At 44.6% G+C, this 18882-nt stretch overlaps 1 protein-coding gene across 1 annotated transcript in view; it reads left to right on the top strand.

Moving 5' to 3' along the window:
• Positions 1-2974: 2974 nt before the first annotated feature.
• The window catches only part of SCIN (scinderin), a 40723-nt gene continuing 24815 nt past the window's right edge, over positions 2975-18882 (top strand). The window contains exons 1-4 of the mRNA XM_033165836.1: positions 2975-3401; positions 6575-6729; positions 7556-7717; positions 14455-14604. Of these exons, the coding sequence (XP_033021727.1) occupies positions 3200-3401; positions 6575-6729; positions 7556-7717; positions 14455-14604 (669 nt within the window). The 5' untranslated portion in view covers positions 2975-3199. The remainder of the gene's footprint in view (positions 3402-6574; positions 6730-7555; positions 7718-14454; positions 14605-18882) is intronic.

Genomic DNA, 18882 nt, shown 5'->3' with positions numbered 1-18882 from the left:
CATAATCCACTTTAGACATATCATTCAATCAAAAGGCAGATAACAAACAAACAAACAAGATGGGAAAATAAACTGTCAGCAGCGGGGCTGTTTCCATGTACCATTTCCTCAAGGCTGCTGAGTGTTCTGGGATACACTCTCACTTTATGCAGAGGCCTGGCTGTAATAATAATAATAATGATGCAGCAGCTAAAAAAGCCAATGCAATTCTGGGCTGCATCAATAGGAGTATAGCATCTAGATCAAGGGAAGTAATAGTACCACTGTATTCCGCTCTGGTCAGACCTCACCTGGAATACTGTGTCCAGTTCTGGGCACCACAGTTCAAGAAGGATACTGACAAGCTGGAACGTGTCCAGAGGAGGGCAACCAAAATGGTCAAAGGCCTGGAAACGATGCCTTATGAGGAACGGCTTAGGGAGCTGGGTATGTTTAGCCTGGTGGAGAAGAGAAGGTTAAGGGGTGATATGATAGCCATGTTCAAATATATCAAAGGATGTCATATAGAGGAGGGTGAAAGGTTGTTTTCTGCTGCTCCAGAGAAGCGGACACGGGGCAATGGATTCAAACTACAAGAAAGAAGATTCCACCTAAACATTAGGAAGAACTTCCTGACAGTGAGAGCTGTTCGACAGTGGAATTTGAGGCCAAGGAGTGTGGTAGAGTCTCCTTCTTTGGAGGTCTTTAAGCGGAGGCTTGACAGCCATCTGTCAGGAATGCTTTGATGGTGTTTCCTGCTTGGCAGGGGGTTGGACTGGATGGCCCTTGTGGTCTCTTCCAACACTATGATTCTATGATTCTATAATAATTTATTATACCCCGCCCATCTGGCTGGGTGTCCCCAACCACTCTGGGCGGCTCCCAACAGAATATAAAAACACAATAAAACATCAAACATTAAAAACTTCCCTAAACTGGGCTGCCTTCAGATGTCTTCTAAAAGTCAGATAGTTGTTTCCTTGACATTTCCTTGACATCTGATGGGAAGGCATTCCACAGGGTGGGCTCCACCACCGAGAAGCCCTCTGCTTCGTTCCCTGTAACCTTATTTCTTGCAGTGAGGGAACCACCAGAAGGCCCTCAGAGCTGGACCTGTGTCCGCGCTGAACGATAGGGGTGGAGACACTCCTTCAGGTAAAGCAACATACTGCTTTCGACATGGACTAGCTTCCCACCAAAACAAATTCAACCTATAATTCCCTGCAATATACATTGTAATGGGGTAAGTGTAGAGCCTCAGTGAGTGAAGATGGGCCATAGCTCAGTGGCAGAGCTTTGCATGTAAGTCCCAGGTTCAGTCCCTGGCATCTCCAGGTATGGCTTGGGAATATCCTCCATAAGAAACCCTGGAGGGCTACTGCCAGTCAGAGAACGCAATACTTAGCTAGATGGACCTTTGGTACACCCTATGCCTTCCAAGCACACCCGAAACACATTCTTTCCCTCAGAAGATGGTAGGTACTGTAGTTTGTCAAGGGCTGCTGGGAATTGTACCTCAGTAGGGGATAAAACTACACGGCCATGGGCGTACCCGGGGGGGGCAGGGGGGGCACCTGCCCCCCCTAGAAGCAAAAAATAATAATAATTAAATGGTTATCTATCGGCAGCCTAAAAGGGAAAAAAGCTCTCCTAAATAAGCTTAACTACTGGTCTTTCTCCCCCTCCCAAAATCTAAATAACAATTGAGCTCTGCCAACCGGCGGCCACTGCATGTGTGTGTGTGTGTGTGTGTGTGTGTGTGTTGCACCGGCTGATCGTTGCAAAGGAGCTTTGGAAACAGTTCCCTTGCATGGTGAGTAGTTCCTTTGTGAGGGCTGAGGATCCTGGGAAACTGAGTTTTTCAGCCATTTGGGGGCTTTCTGTTTGGGGGGGAAAGTTTTTCTTTTTTTGAAGCTGTTTTTGTTTGCTGTTTACATAATATGGTCAGTAATCTAAAAACGAACTGAACCCCTAAAAAACGGGGCATTCCTCATCCCCGAAAAAGGTCAACAACTTTGAGCTGAACCCGAAAAAACGGGGGTAGATCACTGCTGAAAATAGATCACAGTCTCTTGGGAGTTGGCCACCCCTGGTATAAGACATGTAACTAGAATAAATTTTTTAAAAAAATTCAAGCAAATAATTGTAATAACTACCGTAATAAAGCACTGCTATAATTATATATAATTTTCCTAAAATTTTGGTTTCATTCGCCTTTCTGTGCTGAAATGTCACAACCTGGACGACCTTGGCTTGCCCCCACCCCCTAGTTTTGATCCTGGGTACGCCCCTGTACACGGCCCAGAATTCTTTGAACGGGGAAAATGTGCTTCAGGTTTGCTTTAATAGCATGTACACAGCCTTGTGTATAATGTATAAACAGATATGTTGACTTCCTCTGTCTCTTCATCAACCTTGCCCTGCCTCTCTTCTCACACAGGAATATTTTTGCTCTTTCCAGCTGAAACTGGCACAACCACCAGAGTTGGCACTGCTTCACCAATGCAGCGTAAAATTTATTAAAGTGTGTGCATATCTGAAACAGATAGATGAAAAGTTTTCTCCAGTTGCAAATCCACCGTGGGATCCTTTCCTCACCAGCTCATCAAAGGCAGAGGAAAGAGAAGCGCTCTGTGCATGCTCAGAGACTTAAAAAACTTCTTATTTCACATATTCAAGGAATGACGTCCCTGGCCCTTAAGCCTGGAGAAAGAAATGGCACCGACAGCTTTATATAGATTTGTAGACAGGCGTTGGCTGGAACTGCTGTAAGAATGAATCGCTTCCAAAGAGGAGACAGAACAAGGCCGGGATTGAGAGGAGAGTTGAGCAGCACTTTGGAGGTTTTCCTGCGGTTCCTCGACGCACAAGCGGCCTTTGAGCAGCAGCAGCAGCAGCAGCTCCTGCCCTCCGCGCGCCCTCGCCTTGCCATAGGTGCGCTTGGGGCTGGGCGCAGCGAGGCGTCTCCAGGCCGCCCCGTCGGCTCTGGGGAGAAATACAACCGTAAGACCCGCCTCTTGGGGAACTGACAGGCCTCGCCCCTTGGCTGTGCAAACGCAGCGCTCGTGCCATAAAACAGGGGAACTGCAGCGCCGGCTTTGCAAACTCCGTCCGGCTGCGTAATTGCAAAGTGGGCTTAAAGCTCGTGCGCTTTTACGCTCAACTTTGGGCCACTTCGGGAAGGACTTCGCTGGTTGACGTCGGGGCAGGAGGAGCATCGATGGCGCCCCCGGAGCTGTACCACAAAGAGTTCGCCAGTGCGGGCCACCGGGCTGGGCTGCAGATCTGGCGGATCGAGAAACTGGATCTGGTGCCGGTGCCCGAACCGCTGCACGGCAACTTCTACGTGGGCGACGCCTACTTGGTGCTGCACACGGTCAAGAGGAGCAACGCCACCTTCTACAATCTGCACTACTGGCTAGGTACGGGGCAGCGGGGGTGGATGCAGGGCAGAATTGAGGGAGCCAAATCAGCCACCTCCTGTCTAGCGGCACCTGCCGGCCCGCTAGGCTTTAAGGGGCCACATGATGCGCTATTGCTTTTGGCTGCTTCTGGAAGTTCTTGTGGATGAGCCAATCTCTTCTACTCAAGAGGGTTTGACATGCTCACTCAGGAAGGTGCTTTTGCCATATCTATGTTTTCCCACGCTTTGCTCAAGAGAGCTTGGGAAAGCGGCTCCTGGTCGAAATGCGGGGTGTTCCCATTTTACCCTCCCAACAACCCTGTCAGGTAGGTTAGGATGTGAGACGGTGGCTGGCCCAAGGTGAACTTCATGAGCTTCAAATCCCAAGTGGTGATTTGAATCCTGATTCTCCCAGGCCCTAGTCCGGTGCTCTAACCATTACACCATACTGTCTCTCCTTCTGTGTTGGCTCCTGACACCCCTTCTTCCTTGTTGCTGCTACACATTATTAGGAAGCTGCTTGGTATCATTGGTGCAACTTGCTCAGTTATACACTGACAAGCATCCACTGCCCAAGGGGTTCAGGCAGGAATCTCTACCTGCTTTTACCTGGGGGATGCTGAGTTTTGAAACTGAGCCCCTTCATGTGCAAAGCAGATGCGACACAGTGTTCCTCTCAACCGTCTGAGTTTGCTATCAAAAAGTTTTGGCAGTGTTACCCAGCTGATGCCATAATGTTTCTGCAGAATTCTGTTTCTCCTTCGGGGCACAGATTATAGGATTTAAAGTACTGGCGGGGAGATGCGTGTGTTTCTTCTTTGGTGCTGACATCAGTTGCAAGGCTGGTTCCAGAAGATGAGTTGCAAAGGAGCTCTGCACCCGAGCTGTTTTGTAAGCAGCAGATATCTGTTGTAGGTGCTACAAAGAGGAATCTTATGGCACCGTTCAGTCTAGATTGCAAACTCCCCGCAGGCAGGGACCTGCCCTCTTGTGCCCTTTAAAGCTCTAAACACACATGTGGCTTTGTAGAAAGAATGATATTATCAACATATTTATTGTGGGTTCCCACAATGTGGCTAAATCCGGTGCCTTCCAAGGTGACGTGTGCCAGCCAGAAAGGTGAAACCAGATTTGCCTCCTACAATAAATGCAAGAGAGAATCTCTTGTTACAATGAATCTGTTAGCCTCCAAGGTGACATAAGAGTTTGTTTCTTTGCAGATACTAGGAACTTGCGGGTAATGTTAATCTTGGTCTTAGGGTCCGACCCATTTAGCATGTTGTGTTGTGTTGTGTTGTGTTGTGTTTAAGTATCTCCTGTGGTTTGCAGAAGAGGCTGTGTGCAGGGCCGATACGAGTGGGGGGAGGGTAGGAGGAAGGCCCTTTGGCCTGGGTCTCAAGCTCAAATGTTGGGCCCCTCAGATTTAGACTCTTTGTCAATTTTGGAGGCATTTGATAAGTTTCACAGCTTGTGCTGATGCACATCGGACCAAAATGCAACACACTTTGTCAGCTCAGAACTGCATATTGAATCAACGAATAGATGTGGTTTAGCAAAAGGCATTTTTTGGGTTAGCTGAGAATAGATTTTGTCACATTAAAGGATCACAGAATTGTAGAATTTGAAGGGACCCTGAGGGTCATCTAGTCCAGCCCCTTGCAATGCAGGAATCTCAACCAAAGCATCCCTGACAGATGGCCATCCAACCTGAGTTTAAAATGTTCATCCATATTATTTTAAAAAAATATTTCCATTCTGATGGCACAAGATTGGACTGTGATGTACATGCCGTTTCAGATATGCTGATTATATAAACAAGCCATTCATTATTATTATTTTTGGCGGGGGTGCCTTATTTTGTTTACGTGCATCATCATTTTTTATTATCATGGCTAGGGGCCTAAAATGCTGAAAGTGGTTCTGGCCTCTCAGGAGAGGGTCTGGCAATGTGTAAATCTTTTTCTGCTTGGTTTTGTGCTCAACTCATATATCCCTTGATGAAAACTATCTACATCTGCCAATTTCCATTTTGACCTGAGGTTGCACCTGAGGTTTCATACATACACACACACACACGGCTTCTGTTTGGTGCACAAAACAAAGTCCTGGACCTGAAGATACCTTCTTTGGCTGCATGTGATGGGAGATTATTAAAGGTTATACAGTGGTACCTCGGGTTAAGAACTTAATTCATTCTGGAGGTCCGTTCTTAACATGAAACTGTTCTTAACCTGAGGTACCACTTTAGCTAATGGGGCCTCCCGCTGCCGCCACGTGGTTTCTGTTCTCATCCTGAAGCAAAGTTCTTAACCCAAGGTACTATTTCTGGGTTAGCGGATTCTGTAACCTGAAGCGTCTGTAACCCGAGGTACCACTGTGTTTGAGATTAAAGATTATATTTTGAAGTTGTGAATTACCAGTACTGTACTACGGAAGTACAGACAAGAGCATCAAATGGGGCTCTGCTTTGGATTAGCATGGATGCAGCCATGTGGAAATGCAGTCATCAAGAGTGTTATGCAACATTCAATTCAGTAGGACCCCAACTAGATAGCATTCAACTTGGACTCAGCCATGAAGCTCAGAGGGCGACCCTGGACCTGTCACTAGGCTTCAGCTTAACCTATCTCACAGGGCTCCTGTGACAAGAGGGTGAGGAAAATCAAGTAGAGCACCATGAGCTCCTTGGAAGAAAAGCGGGATATAAATGTAACAAATGACCAAAAAACAAGCAGACAGACATATGTATGTATGTATGTATGTATGTAAGTGGAAGACATCATTGCTTTTCCCATGTTGGCCTCAGCAAACCGGACTACACAAAGTTACTTAGGAGGAATTCATGGCATCTAAAATTAATTTAACTGTACAGTGGTACCTCGGGTTAAGTACTTAATTCGTTCCAGAGGTCTGTTCTTAACCTGAAACTGTTCTTAACCTGAAGCACCACTTTAGCTAATGGGACCTCCTGCTGCCGCTGCGCCGCCCGAGCACAATTTCTGTTCTTAAGCGGAGTTCTTAACCTGAAGCGTACTTAACCCGAGGTACCACTGTACTGTATTGTACAGGCAGGCATTTAATCTGTAATAGTTCACCCTTCTTTGCTATTTTGCTCCTCTAAATATTCTTATTTTAGGGGAAATACTTTAGGAAATCGAGAATATTATTAAGAACATTCCTGTCTGGTTTTAGGAAAAGAGTGCAGTCAGGATGAAAGTACTGCAGCAGCCATCTTTACGGTTCAGATGGATGATTATCTTGGAGGAAAGCCTGTTCAGCATCGGGAAATCCAGGGATATGAGTCTACGCAATTCGTTGGATATTTCAAAGGCGGCATGAAGTATAAGGTGTGTAATAGTGTGATTGCATGATGTTTCTACAATAATTGGAACCTGTGAAAAGGGAACTAAAAAGAAGTTACAATTCAGATTCGGTGTTAAAGCAGAGCTTGAAGCAAACAATAGTCTCTAAGTGGTTTACAAAGATACAATACAAAAAATCAAAATCAATTAAGACTGTAAAATCACACATCAATTAAAATGCATGCTGGAATAATTTTTTTTTTTAAGTCTTCAATAATTGCTGGAAGTTCAATAGGGCAGCCCCACGCAGAGTGTATTGTAATAATCAAGTCTATGTCCCACCAGTCCGTTTAATCTCTGTGGCAGTCTATTTTCTGGGGTAAAATCCTAAAAAAAGCTCAACAACTTTGGGATCAAATCCTAAAAAAGCTTAACAACTTCAATTGGCCCTTTGGTTGGCCCTCACGGCCCTTCACTTCATCAAATCTGGCCCTCTTAGTGGACACCACTAAGGTTACTTATGTATTGATCCTCTTGGCCTAACTTTCCCTGTCCAAAAATGACTGCTATTGATGATGTATCAGCTATAGCTGGTAAAAGGCACCGAGGCCACCTGATCTTTCAGTGACAAAGATGGATCCAGGTACAGCCTCGAACTTCAAACTTGTCCTTTCCAAGGAAGTGAAAGCCCACCCAGAATAAGCAACTGGTCTATCTCCCTGACCATCTTCTCAGGTTTCAAACTCAGTTTTCTGTGTTAGTGCAAAACTGGTTGGGTGTGATGTATGATCTGCTTCTGTGTATGTGTACTAGGTCCTTATATACTCCACCACAGAAACCAACTAACCCTAAGTTGCTCCCCTTTATTTAGGCAGGTGGTGTTGCCTCGGGCTTTAATCACGTCATCACCAATGACCTCAGCGCAAGAAGACTTCTGCATATCAAAGGCCGGAGAGTGATTAGAGCCACAGAAGTTCCTCTTAGCTGGGACAGTTTCAACAAAGGAGACTGCTTCATTGTTGATCTTGGAACGGTAAGTGGTCAAGGAATGAAGTTTTCCAAAGCAACAAAATCTCCTACCAAAACTGCCATATAATTATGTCTGAGCCTCAAACCAAGATCTCTATACATTGCAAACCCTTCCTCTGCGATATTAGACTCAAAATAACTTGTGTCGCAAGCACTGGTGGTTTGCTGCTGACCACATCCCTTGAAGCATTTAAGCAGATGAAAGACCAACAGGAAATAATATTTGCTAGAATTTGACGTGCTCTAAAATGGCTCCAGCAAAGCTTGGTTAAAAAGGAATACCTACCTTCATCTTAATGTAGTTCTGAATCAAAGACAGAAACAACCATATGTGAGAAGCATTGAAAAAAGCCAGGATTTCTCAAGATTGGAATCAGATTTGCTATTTCCCTTCATCTTGTTTACTCCCCTTGTGTGGTCAAAAGATTAAATTTGACTTAGGGCAGTGGCATGAGACCTGGTTAAGGATGTAGTATTCGTAATCAGGTGGTCAATATGGGACTCAGGCTGAATGTTCACGAATTTAACATTACAAGGTAAAGGTAAAGGGAACCCTGACCATTAGGTCCGGTCGCGGACGACTCTGGGGTTGCAGCGCTCATCTCGCTTTACTGGCCGAGGGAGCCAGTGTACAGCTTCCGGATCATGTGGCCAGCATGACTAAGCCACTTCCGATGAACCAGAGCAGCGCACGGAAACACCATTTACCTTCCCGTCAGAGTGGTACCTATTTGTCTACTTTGCGCTTTCGAACTGCTAGGTTGGCAGGAGCAGGGACTGAGCAACGGGAGCTCACCCCGTTGTGGGGATTCGAACTGCCAACCTTCTGATCGGCAAGCCCTAGGCTCTGTGGTTTAGACCACAGCACCACCAGCGTCCTTTAACATTACAAAGAACTGAGAATAAGCAGCCCATTGTGAAAGGTCGGAGAGAATGCAGAAGGAAGATGCTGTGAGCTAAAAGCAGGGGTGGGGACACCCATGGCTTTCCTGTTGTTGTTGAACTCCAAATCCCATCATCTCTAACCCTGCTGGCTGGGGCTGATGGGAGTGGGAGTCCAGTAATATTTGGAGGGCCACAGATCCCCCACCCCCAATCTAGAGTTTTGAAGGAAAGAATTGTTTTTCCCCCCTGAATAAGACTATTGTAGAATAAACATATTTATGTCCATAATTACAGTTGGGCCACTTCAGAATCTTGCTTTTGTGTGTGTTGAAAGGTCACTCAGCTCTGTTGTACTGCTGTCCTTCTGAGGAATTTTGGGATTGCAGTGATACAATTTATTACAGTGTGGCAGATTAGGTATTTTGAGGGTGTAGCAAGGAAACACACGACAACCTTCAAATCGTGTTGATTTACTTTTGTAACCAGATCAGGCCCATGGATTGCAAACACAGCTTCCATGGAGCCATGGTGTTTGCCCATGCAGTATATTTCCATATGTTATTTGCATTTCCAAAAAAAATGCTTTGAGCGTTTTTTTCTGTTTCTTGACTAAGTCAAGAGATGTTGAGATTTTCTCATTTCATATCCCTACGTGGTTGTGCATCTGGTTGGCATTTACTGTACGTGAAGCAAGAACTTGAAATTCAGGTGCCTTACTGAACAATTAATCTGATTAATTTGGCAAGCCTTCCATAGCAAATGCACACTAGCGTTGCTAAATGAGAATATTCTGCTACGTTCGCATAACTGTTCGTACTGGCCACTAATAAACATTGCACAACTAAGATAATGAAAATGCAGAATACTTCGTAGAATCAGCAATGAGATGCTATTAGCTGCAGCTGAAAAAACATTTCTCTAAAAGGCAATATGTGGTTTGAAACAACTTGGACCTGCAATAAAATGCTGCAGAGTAAAAGTGCTTCTTGTCAGGGTTCCAGCCAGCTCTTCCAGGAAACTCCATTTTACCCTCCTCACATTTTTCATTGACCCTCCAGCAGTGAATCTGCAATCTGTGCCTACCAAACGCAATCAGTTTGCATTGGGTCTTCCCCAGCTTAGAGTTTTAAAAATAACATTTTTTGTACTTCTCGGGGGTCTCCTCAACCCTACTCATATTTTCCTTTTGTGTGTGGGTGATTCCATTTTGGCTACGTAAGAATCCACACATACAGAATGAGTTCACTGTTAATGTACAGAACACTCTGAAACATCCCAATTGCTATTTCTTCTTTTTGTTTCCTTAATGCCCACGTGTCCTTTTATTTAGTTTATGTGTGTGAGAGGGGAAGAAAAGAGGTTTTCATTATCAGTTCAGAGGTTGTGCTGGTGATATGTGTTTGTCTGCCTAAATATTGTTCTGGGGTGCCTTTCAACACTCAAAAATGATGTTAATCGGCTAATTAGATTTCTCACTTGACTACATTGCCACTATGTCATTTCCAGGCCAGTAATGATTCCTTACTGTGTGAATGATGATACACATAAACACAAAGGTTAAACAGATCATGTACCGGTAATTGGGAACAGGCATCCAGGCCACAAAAGGAAAAAAGGATAAAATTCAGTTTTATTAAATGATAAAACAAGCCCCCAGTACAATAAATATGCCACAAGGCTGCAACCACAGCAGGAGATAAAAACGACTGAATAACAACTGAACGCTCTCCCATCAGTTGTCAAGGAGATAAAGAATTACACAACTTTTAGAAAACATCTGAAGGGAAGTTTTTGATGTCTTACATTTTATTATTTTTTATATTTTGTTGGAAGCCACCCAGAGTGGCTGAGGAAGCCCAGCCAGATGGGCAGGGTATAAACAATTAATTATTATTATTATTATTATTATTATTATTATTATTTGAAAGGGAGATGACAAATGTCAGAAAAAAGACTTGGACTTCTTCTGGTCAGCCCAGGGCAAGGCTTCACTGACAGAACAAACAGAACATTCTAGAATTGACCAGTCTGGGAATCGTAACACAGCTAGGAACAACTCTCACTTGACTCTCATTTGTCTGTGCCCACTTATGTATACAACCCCTTTTCAAGGTACAACACAGCTCCCCACTCCTTCCTGAAAACAATTTAATGACATATTTCATCTGCATGCTGCTGGTAGGTTATGTAGTACAGGCGACGGCCATTTTGCGTGCATCCAATTGACATGAGACTGCCGATAACGTGGGTCCTTTTCAACCTAGAAGAGGGCAGAACAGGGGGCAGAATGGGGGTGAGGAGAGCTGATGCTTGCTCCGCTGATGCATATGGGGGCCCAGGAATGGCACCCCCATGCAGAATGGCCGCCACCTATTTTTGCAGAATAGAAGACACATGCATTGGAAATGTTTGGAAGTGGGGGCCTCCCTAAAATGTGGAACCCAAACCAGGATGTACATTTCAATTACCATTCAAAGTGAACATGGATCTTGATTGTTTGTTTAGAAGGATTGATAGATCGGTTAAATATAAAACCCTCAATGATGTACATAATAAAATTATTGATGGAATGCAGCCAAATTAAGCAAAACTATTTTTTTAAAGTATACACAATGTATCAATAGAACACAAATAAAATCAGCAAAAGTTTTTTTAAAAAACTTGGATAATTAATCAGCTGACCAGTGGTGCTTGTGAAGCTCTGCACACATGCCTGTGCACACTCAGCCTAAGTAGAACAAGCAGGTGATAGTTTATTTATTGGCAAAACACTGAATTTCAGCATCTCCCAAGGTGCACAGCATATATACACCCCTCCTGCTACGTAGCTAGCTAGGCATCTACTCCCCTCCACGCTTGTGCCCTGAACTGGACCACTGATGCAACAACATGACCACACCTCTTCCCAAACTCAATTCCCTCGCCTGACGGGGCTCATGCAAGTAGCCTGCATCTTCCGCCTTTGCACCTGGCACATAGGGCCCCTCCTTGACCTTGGAGACATTAGTCTGAGGAGATCCTAATGGCTCAACTCTCTCAGGGAGGAGGAGGAGGAGTTTGGATTTGATATCCTGCTATTCACTACCTGAAGGAGTCTCAAAGCGGATAACATTCTCCTTTCCCTTCCTCCCCCACAACAAACACTCTGTGAGGTGAGTGGGGCTGAGAGACTTCAAAGAAGTGTGACTAGCCCAAGGTCACCCAGCAGCTGCATGTAGAAGAGCGGAGACGCGAACCCGGTTCCCCAGATTACGAGTCTGCCGCTCTTAACCACTACACCACACTGGGACCGGCTCTTTCTCCTCTTCCTGCCCTCCCTGCAACTCTTCCCCTGTCTCTGACAGCCCTGACTTTCCTTCTTCCCCAAGCCCTGACTCCTGCCTTGTGCACAAATCACTGGCCCCATGATCCTCCCCCCTTGCCTCCTCACCCCTCCCTTAAGAGTCCTGCCTGTCTCTGATAACAACAACAGTCCTCACCCCTTTCAGCTGAGCTGTATGTTTATGTGCCCAATGCCTGATGATGCAGGGTGTGGCTTGGCGAAAACCGACTCGTCGGTCAAATAGTGAGTTTATTTGCATTAGATGTTGCTGCCTAGGAATCTGGAACGTTTATCTACTCTTGCTTTTCTGAAAGTTTAGAAACCTTTCACAGCTGGGACTCTGAAAGGCTTTCAGATACCTGGCTTTTATTAAAATTGTAAAGAGTTGTGTCAGATCTCACCAATTGGGACCCATTCACTGCAGGCAGGGGAATTAATAGCTGTCTTGACTTTAGGCACGTGCCAAGTGCTTTTAGTAGCATTTTTGGAATATGAATCAGAATTCAAAATAGTGAATTGTGAATAGTGAAGCTGTTTGGTCTAGAAAGTAGGCGTGGACTTAGTTTCATTTAGTACTCCTTTCACTGGTAAGTAGGAAGTGCTGTATTCTTGGGTGTGTGCTCAGAGTGCATTCATTATGTGCCAAAATGCCTGTGGACTGAGGAACAAGATGTTTATTAATGGAGATAAATTTTAGGCAAAGCACATAAACTAGGAACTGTAGTTCCTTTAGAGCAGGCATGTCCAAAGTCTGTTTCGGGGGCCTAATCCGGCCCACCGGTTGGTTTAATCCAGCCCCTGTGGCAGTTTATTTCCTGAGGTAAAATCCTAAAAAAAAAAAACAGAACCTCAAGAACTTCAATTCTAAAAAAACCTCAAGAACGTCAACCCCCCCCCAAAAAACAACTTGGGGGTAAAATCCTAAAAAAGGGTCAACAACTTCAATCCTAAGAAAAGGTCAACAACTTTGGTTGGCCCTTTGGTCGGCCCTCATGGCCCTTCACTTCATCAAATCTGGCCCTCTTTGAAAAAAGTTTGGACGCCACTGCTTTAGCATCTTCTTATTCCACCTTTCTGTTTTTCTACTTTCAGGCTACCAGAATCTGTTCATTTCATGTGATTTTGTTGTCAAATTATTCGCAGCTTGTCTTTGAATTAAAGGTTCTGCTTCCATACAAGCTTATTTGGATGAGTTTGCGGGATTTATTTATTCAGCCAGCTTGTTAGCTGTCCTTTAGCATAATCTCCCAGGGCGGTGAACAATTAAAAGAATGAAATGAAACAATCAAAATGCAGCAATCAAAGCCACAGTGACAGCAATTAAGAAGAGCCAGCTGTGAACTGTGAAACAATAATTAAGAAAACAGAAACGACTGGCTAAACAAACGGCTGGGATGCCAGGGCAAATCAAAGAAGCCTTCATCTTTGGCAGCAAAGGAATCACCAGGCAGGGCTGGCATCAAGGGCTGCCATGAGTTGCCTTCACACCAAATACTTGCAAAGCACTGTGATGCCACTTTAAGCAGTCATAAGGGACCCCGACCATTAGGTCCAGTTGTGTCCGACTCTGGGGTTGCGGCACTCATCTCGCGTTACTGGCCGAGGGAGCTGGTGTACAGCTTCCGGGTCATGTGGCCGGCATGACTAAGCCGCTTCTGGCAAACCAGAGTAGCGCATGGAAACACCGTTTACCTTCCCGCCGGAGCGATCCCTATTTATCTACTTGCACTTTGACGTGCTTTTGAACTGCTAGGTTGGCAGGAGCAGGGACCGAGCAACAGGAGCTCATCCCATCGCGGGGATTCAAACCACCGACCTTCTGATCAGCAAGCCCTAGGCTCTGTGGTTTAAACCACAGCGCCACCCGCGTCCCTTACGCAGTCATAGCTTCCCCAATAATTCTGGGAGCTGTGATTCATTATGGGTTCCGAAAGCTTTTAGGAGACCCCTATTCCCCACATGGAGCTACAATTCCCAGATTGGTTCCACAGTCAACCCCTCTTCATAAGGGACTCTGGGAACCTATGGCAACCAGCATATATTTCAAATAACCATTCTTGCTAGTCCTTAATAGAAACAGTTATGAATCATTCTTCCATATAGACACAACTGATCTGTATACTATTCTGTAGACACAGTTGTAGCTTTGTGATGCCACAATGAATAAACCATGGTTTATTGTGTAAGGAATGAATTTAGGTAAGGCTTGTGGTTATTGCTTTCCTCCCTCGTGGGTTATGGTGTTGGCTTGTTTCAGTAAATTGTAGTTAAGATCACCCACAGATTAGGGTGTGGACATGATCCTAAACTTCTCATAGCCATCCTAGAAAAACAGAGGAATGCCTTAGACTTGTTCCCATAACAATAAACCAAAATTTACTTAATACCCAGGTGCAGTCAGTATTAACAAATATCTGCAGCTGCGTTCCAACAGAGAATTTAGAGTTGTAATGATGCTGGAATGTTGCAAGCTATCCATGTGAAGCTTTCCCCAATAATTCTGCTGACTGATGAGATCTCTTGTTTTGTTCTAGGAGATCTACCAGTGGTGTGGCTCTACATGCAATAAATTTGAGCGCCTGAAAGCTACGCAGGTTGCTGTGGGCATTCGGGACAATGAACGGAACGGAAGAGCCCAGTTGATTGCTGTGGATGAAGGAAGTGAGCCAAAAGAACTCCTAAAGGTATTGTATATTCACTTGGTGGCAAAACCCACCCACTCCATTAGCTGTGTTGTTTATCTGGCCAGTCACCCTGCCTCAGGCTATGGCTCGAGATACCATGAAGTAGACAGATGCCTATTGCATACATGGGGAACCAAAGTTCGGTGATGGACCACATGCACTGATGGACCACATGCAGTGCATGCTGAAGATCCCAGGTTCAGTCTCTGGCAACACAGCCCTCAGATTGCATAATTCTCCCCACCCCTTCGGTACAGTCGCCGGAAGAATCTTTCAAACTATTTACTAGCATAGACTGGCAGATTTCCATCTAAGTTAAAACACCCCTTTTTACAGCTGCAAAGACCTTGAAGCTACGATTGTAGCATTGCATGAGTACAATCTGCTCTCCGTTTATTTTTTAGGAGGTGGAATCTCCAGAATAAAAAACCTGGGGTGTTCCCTCTGCTCAGTGATTTCATTTGTGTTAACCAGCCATGTGTTTAAAATATGGGGTGTTTTCCTCTCTCCTTTTCTTTGCAAAAAGGTCTGTGTCCTTTAAGCAGCTAAAAAACCACAACCCCATGCTGGCATCCTTCCAAAGTCAGTGGGAACTTCCTTATAGACTCCATTCAGCCATAAAGGTCAAACAGCACATTTCCCTAGTTAACTTCTAGATAAGATCACAGATCATTCAGGCAGATGAGCATGGAGTAACTAAAAAGGCACATGTCAAACATAAATGTATGACAGAATATGTCAACTTTTTCATTTTTTTTGCAGTGAAGTGCATGGATTTGAATTCGTTTCATAGTCTCTGTGCTTCTTCATTATTATTATTTTTTACAATAAACAAAACAAGTGGGTTTCAGTATTTTTTAGGAAGTGTGTGAATTATATCGCTACTATGTTGCATTTATCAGGACGTTCAAAAATAAATCCCACCGCACTCATCGGGGCTTCATTCCGACTCGTAATGTGTTTAGGATCATGTCCTCAAAATGCATTTTCCTAGGAAGGTTTTATCTTGAGGAACTTTGGGCAAAGATTTACCTCTTTCCAAAGAGATCGGCCAAATGGTTCAGGAAACATGTGGCAGTTATAGGGCTGGCCCACCCGTGATCTGAGGCGACCGAATCAGGTGGCTGGATCCACAGGGGCAGCAGATCTGGCCTCCGAGGACTGCATCACCCACGGCTGCCATGGTGGCAGCAAGAGCTATGCCATGAGACTTGGAAGCCGTCTCTGTTCTGTCTATTTAGCAGCCCTTCATAAGGGCTGCCTCTTGGCAAATAGGAGTCGCTTCTGGTCTACTCCCACTATTGTTCCCGATGTAGACCTTTATTTTGCTCTTGTTCCTGATGTTGTTCTTCAGTGGTGGAGGGGGCCCCCTTTTGCGATTCCCATCAGGTTTCAAAATGTCTTGGGCTGGTGCTGGGCAGTTGTAAAGGTGTGCAAGGACTCAGAATGACTTGTATCCTACCTGTTAAATGTGTGAGCAAGACACACCTGAAACAACAAATACTTTGGCTTATTGGGTTGTTCTGGTTTTTATTTTGATTATGTGTTTTGTGTTTTTATATTGTGGTTTTTATCCTGTGAACCGCTCCGAGACCTGCGGGTATAGGTTGGTATACAAATTTAATCAACCAACCAACCAACCAACCAACCAACCAACTGGCAATAGATATATCCTTGCTCTTGTAAGTGAAAGTCGAAAATGGAAGTGAAAATGGAAATGACTCACCACTGCCTAGACTGATTGGGATACATTTTCTACACAAAGGAGTCTGTTATAGCCTTTGCCTCAGGTGCACATTGAGCTCGTTCAGATGATCATATCACAAATTTACAAGTTGAGATTTGAAAAACAAAAACAAAAAAAGTTTGCCTTCTTCACTCTTCCTTTTTTTGTGAGACACAATTAAATCGGGAAGTTTCAAAATAACCAGAGTTTCCCATTTGATCTGAACTGAGAAACTGTGGCTGCCAACTTCAGAACAAGCCAGAAGTTGGTTCAATATTCTGGCTTGTTTTGAAACTACTGTATTAACTAGAATTTCTAAATTTGGACAAAATGGGAAACTGTGGTTGGATAATTTCCTGGTTAAGTCATGGTTTGCTCAGAGGGAAGGAACAAAGCGGATATGAGCACAGGTGAAAGGCTCATTCATATCTTAGCTTGTTAAGCAGTCATCTGATCTAACTCATTGCAATGCAGTTATACACCATTGGTCATAAAATACTTGTAAGTTAGACTCTTGCCTCAATGTTCCGAGAAAGCATAAACTCTTCTCCTGACAAGGACAGATGTCCTCTGGACCTGCCTCTCATGCTTTTTGATTACATAGTGGCTATCACAATGGGGATTCTGGTATTTATTTGATTCGCTTTTCAACATGATGATAATAATTGAGCTAATCTCAAAGTAAACTTATTCTTCTCTACCTCATTCCCACATCTGTTGTGGGCTTCTGCTTATTGTGTTGGGAAAAGTAAACTGAAAGATATTTTTCAAACATGTTGATGATTTGAGTAGGGAATATCCACTGGGCTCAGGGTCCAGTAATTTCCATCTTTCATTGGTTGGGGACTAACATAATGCACTCAAATGCTGCTTAGAAAGTTTCACATGATATTTAGTCAAATTAAGATAAGCTAACAAGCAAATCACCTGTGTACAGTCGCCTTCGCCTTAATGTGAGTTGGGGCTTCACACACACACACACACACACACACACACACACACACTACCTATAGTTAGAATGAGACAGAAGTAGATCAGTAGAAATGAAAAGTTAAACAGTTACCCAAGCCATTGAGAATCCCACCCCTTAGTTCTACTTCCTTGACCAATTTGAGCCTCAGTGGCCAGATTCAGCCCCTGACATCTGCAAGAAGGGCTGGGAAAAACTCCATACCCTCCAACATTTCTCTGATGAAAATAGGGATGTCCTAAGGAAAAATGGGACATTCCAGGATCAAATCAAAACTGGGACTGTCCCCGGAAAATAGGGACACTTGGAGGTCTGAGACTCCTGTCCAAGAACCTGGTGACCCACTGCCAGATAGCAAACACACCATAGTGAGTTAGATGGACAGTGGTCTGACTTGGTCCAGCATCAGGCAGCTTCCAGTGTTCCTGATCATGGCTCTCTTGTGCCATGTCTCGCCTGATGCTCAGCTCAGTTGTTCTGGAGCAGGACTTTATTTGGACATTACTGTCCTGCTCTCCATCCCAAGATCTCAGGACGGGGCACAGTTATTCATTCCTTGGCTTCCAGGATTCTGTCAGTGGTAATAGTGGAAACAGCTTCTTGGGCTTTCATCTTCCCTCTTACAACGGTCATCTTCCTTCAGGCAATGGTAAAGAAGGTAACGAGAACACTAGGAGGATCAAAGGTTCAGATAGATAGGATCCCAATTCACTTGCTGATTTCTGCTTATGGAGAGAGGAGTCTGAGGCCTACTTCTAGTTTGGCCAGGAGTCAGTAAGTAATGAGCCTACCTTAAATTCCAAGTTCACGTAGAGTACAATTGTGCTAGTCCCATAAATGTTCCCCTAGCCCCTCTTTCCCAAAGCCCAGGAAGCCTCTGCCCACCTTAGGGAGGGAGGTGTGATGTTCATGCTCATGACATTGGGACCTTGTGACATCATGTGTCTGACATCCCCTCCCCCATCATTCTTGCAAGCTGGTGCCTCTGGCCCCAACTGTTCCCCTACAAAAAATTCCACTGCACACCACTGCTGAATGGGGATGGGTGGATAGTGTTGACAGCAGTTGTGGGGAATATGTGGCCCTCCAGATCTTGCAGAACTACAATCATCCCTTGGCCATCAGCCATGCTCACTAGGGCTGATGGGAGTTGTAGTCCAGCAACGTCCTGAAGGTCAAAAGCAGGCTTCCTCAACCTCGGCCCTTCAGATGTTTTGAGACTACAATTCCCATCATCCCTGACCACTGGTCCTGTTAGCTAGGGATCATGGGAGTTGTAGGCCAAAAACACCTGGAGGACCAAGGTTGAGGAAGCCTGGCCAAAAGCTCCCCATTCCTGGTCTACAGCTTGCTGTTTGCCAAGTTAGGTGCCTGAAATACAAGATGCGGTACTTCTCCAGAGGCCTAAATGCCAATTTGTGTGGCTTGCTTAATGTTTCTTCACCTGACAATTATTGCAAGGCATTAATCTTAAACTTCAGGAGATACTCTACAGTGGATGGTTGCAAATGCAAATACTCTTTAATTCCTTGAGCAAGCAGAGACATCCTTTTATTAGGTGTTTAAACAGCTTTCTAAAGCA

Source organism: Lacerta agilis, chromosome 12 (assembly GCF_009819535.1).
Source record: "Lacerta agilis isolate rLacAgi1 chromosome 12, rLacAgi1.pri, whole genome shotgun sequence".
Classification (NCBI taxonomy): Eukaryota; Metazoa; Chordata; class Lepidosauria; order Squamata; family Lacertidae; genus Lacerta; species Lacerta agilis.
The sequence above is the reverse complement of the archived record's forward strand: the minus strand, read 5'-3'. Positions and strand labels throughout refer to the sequence as shown.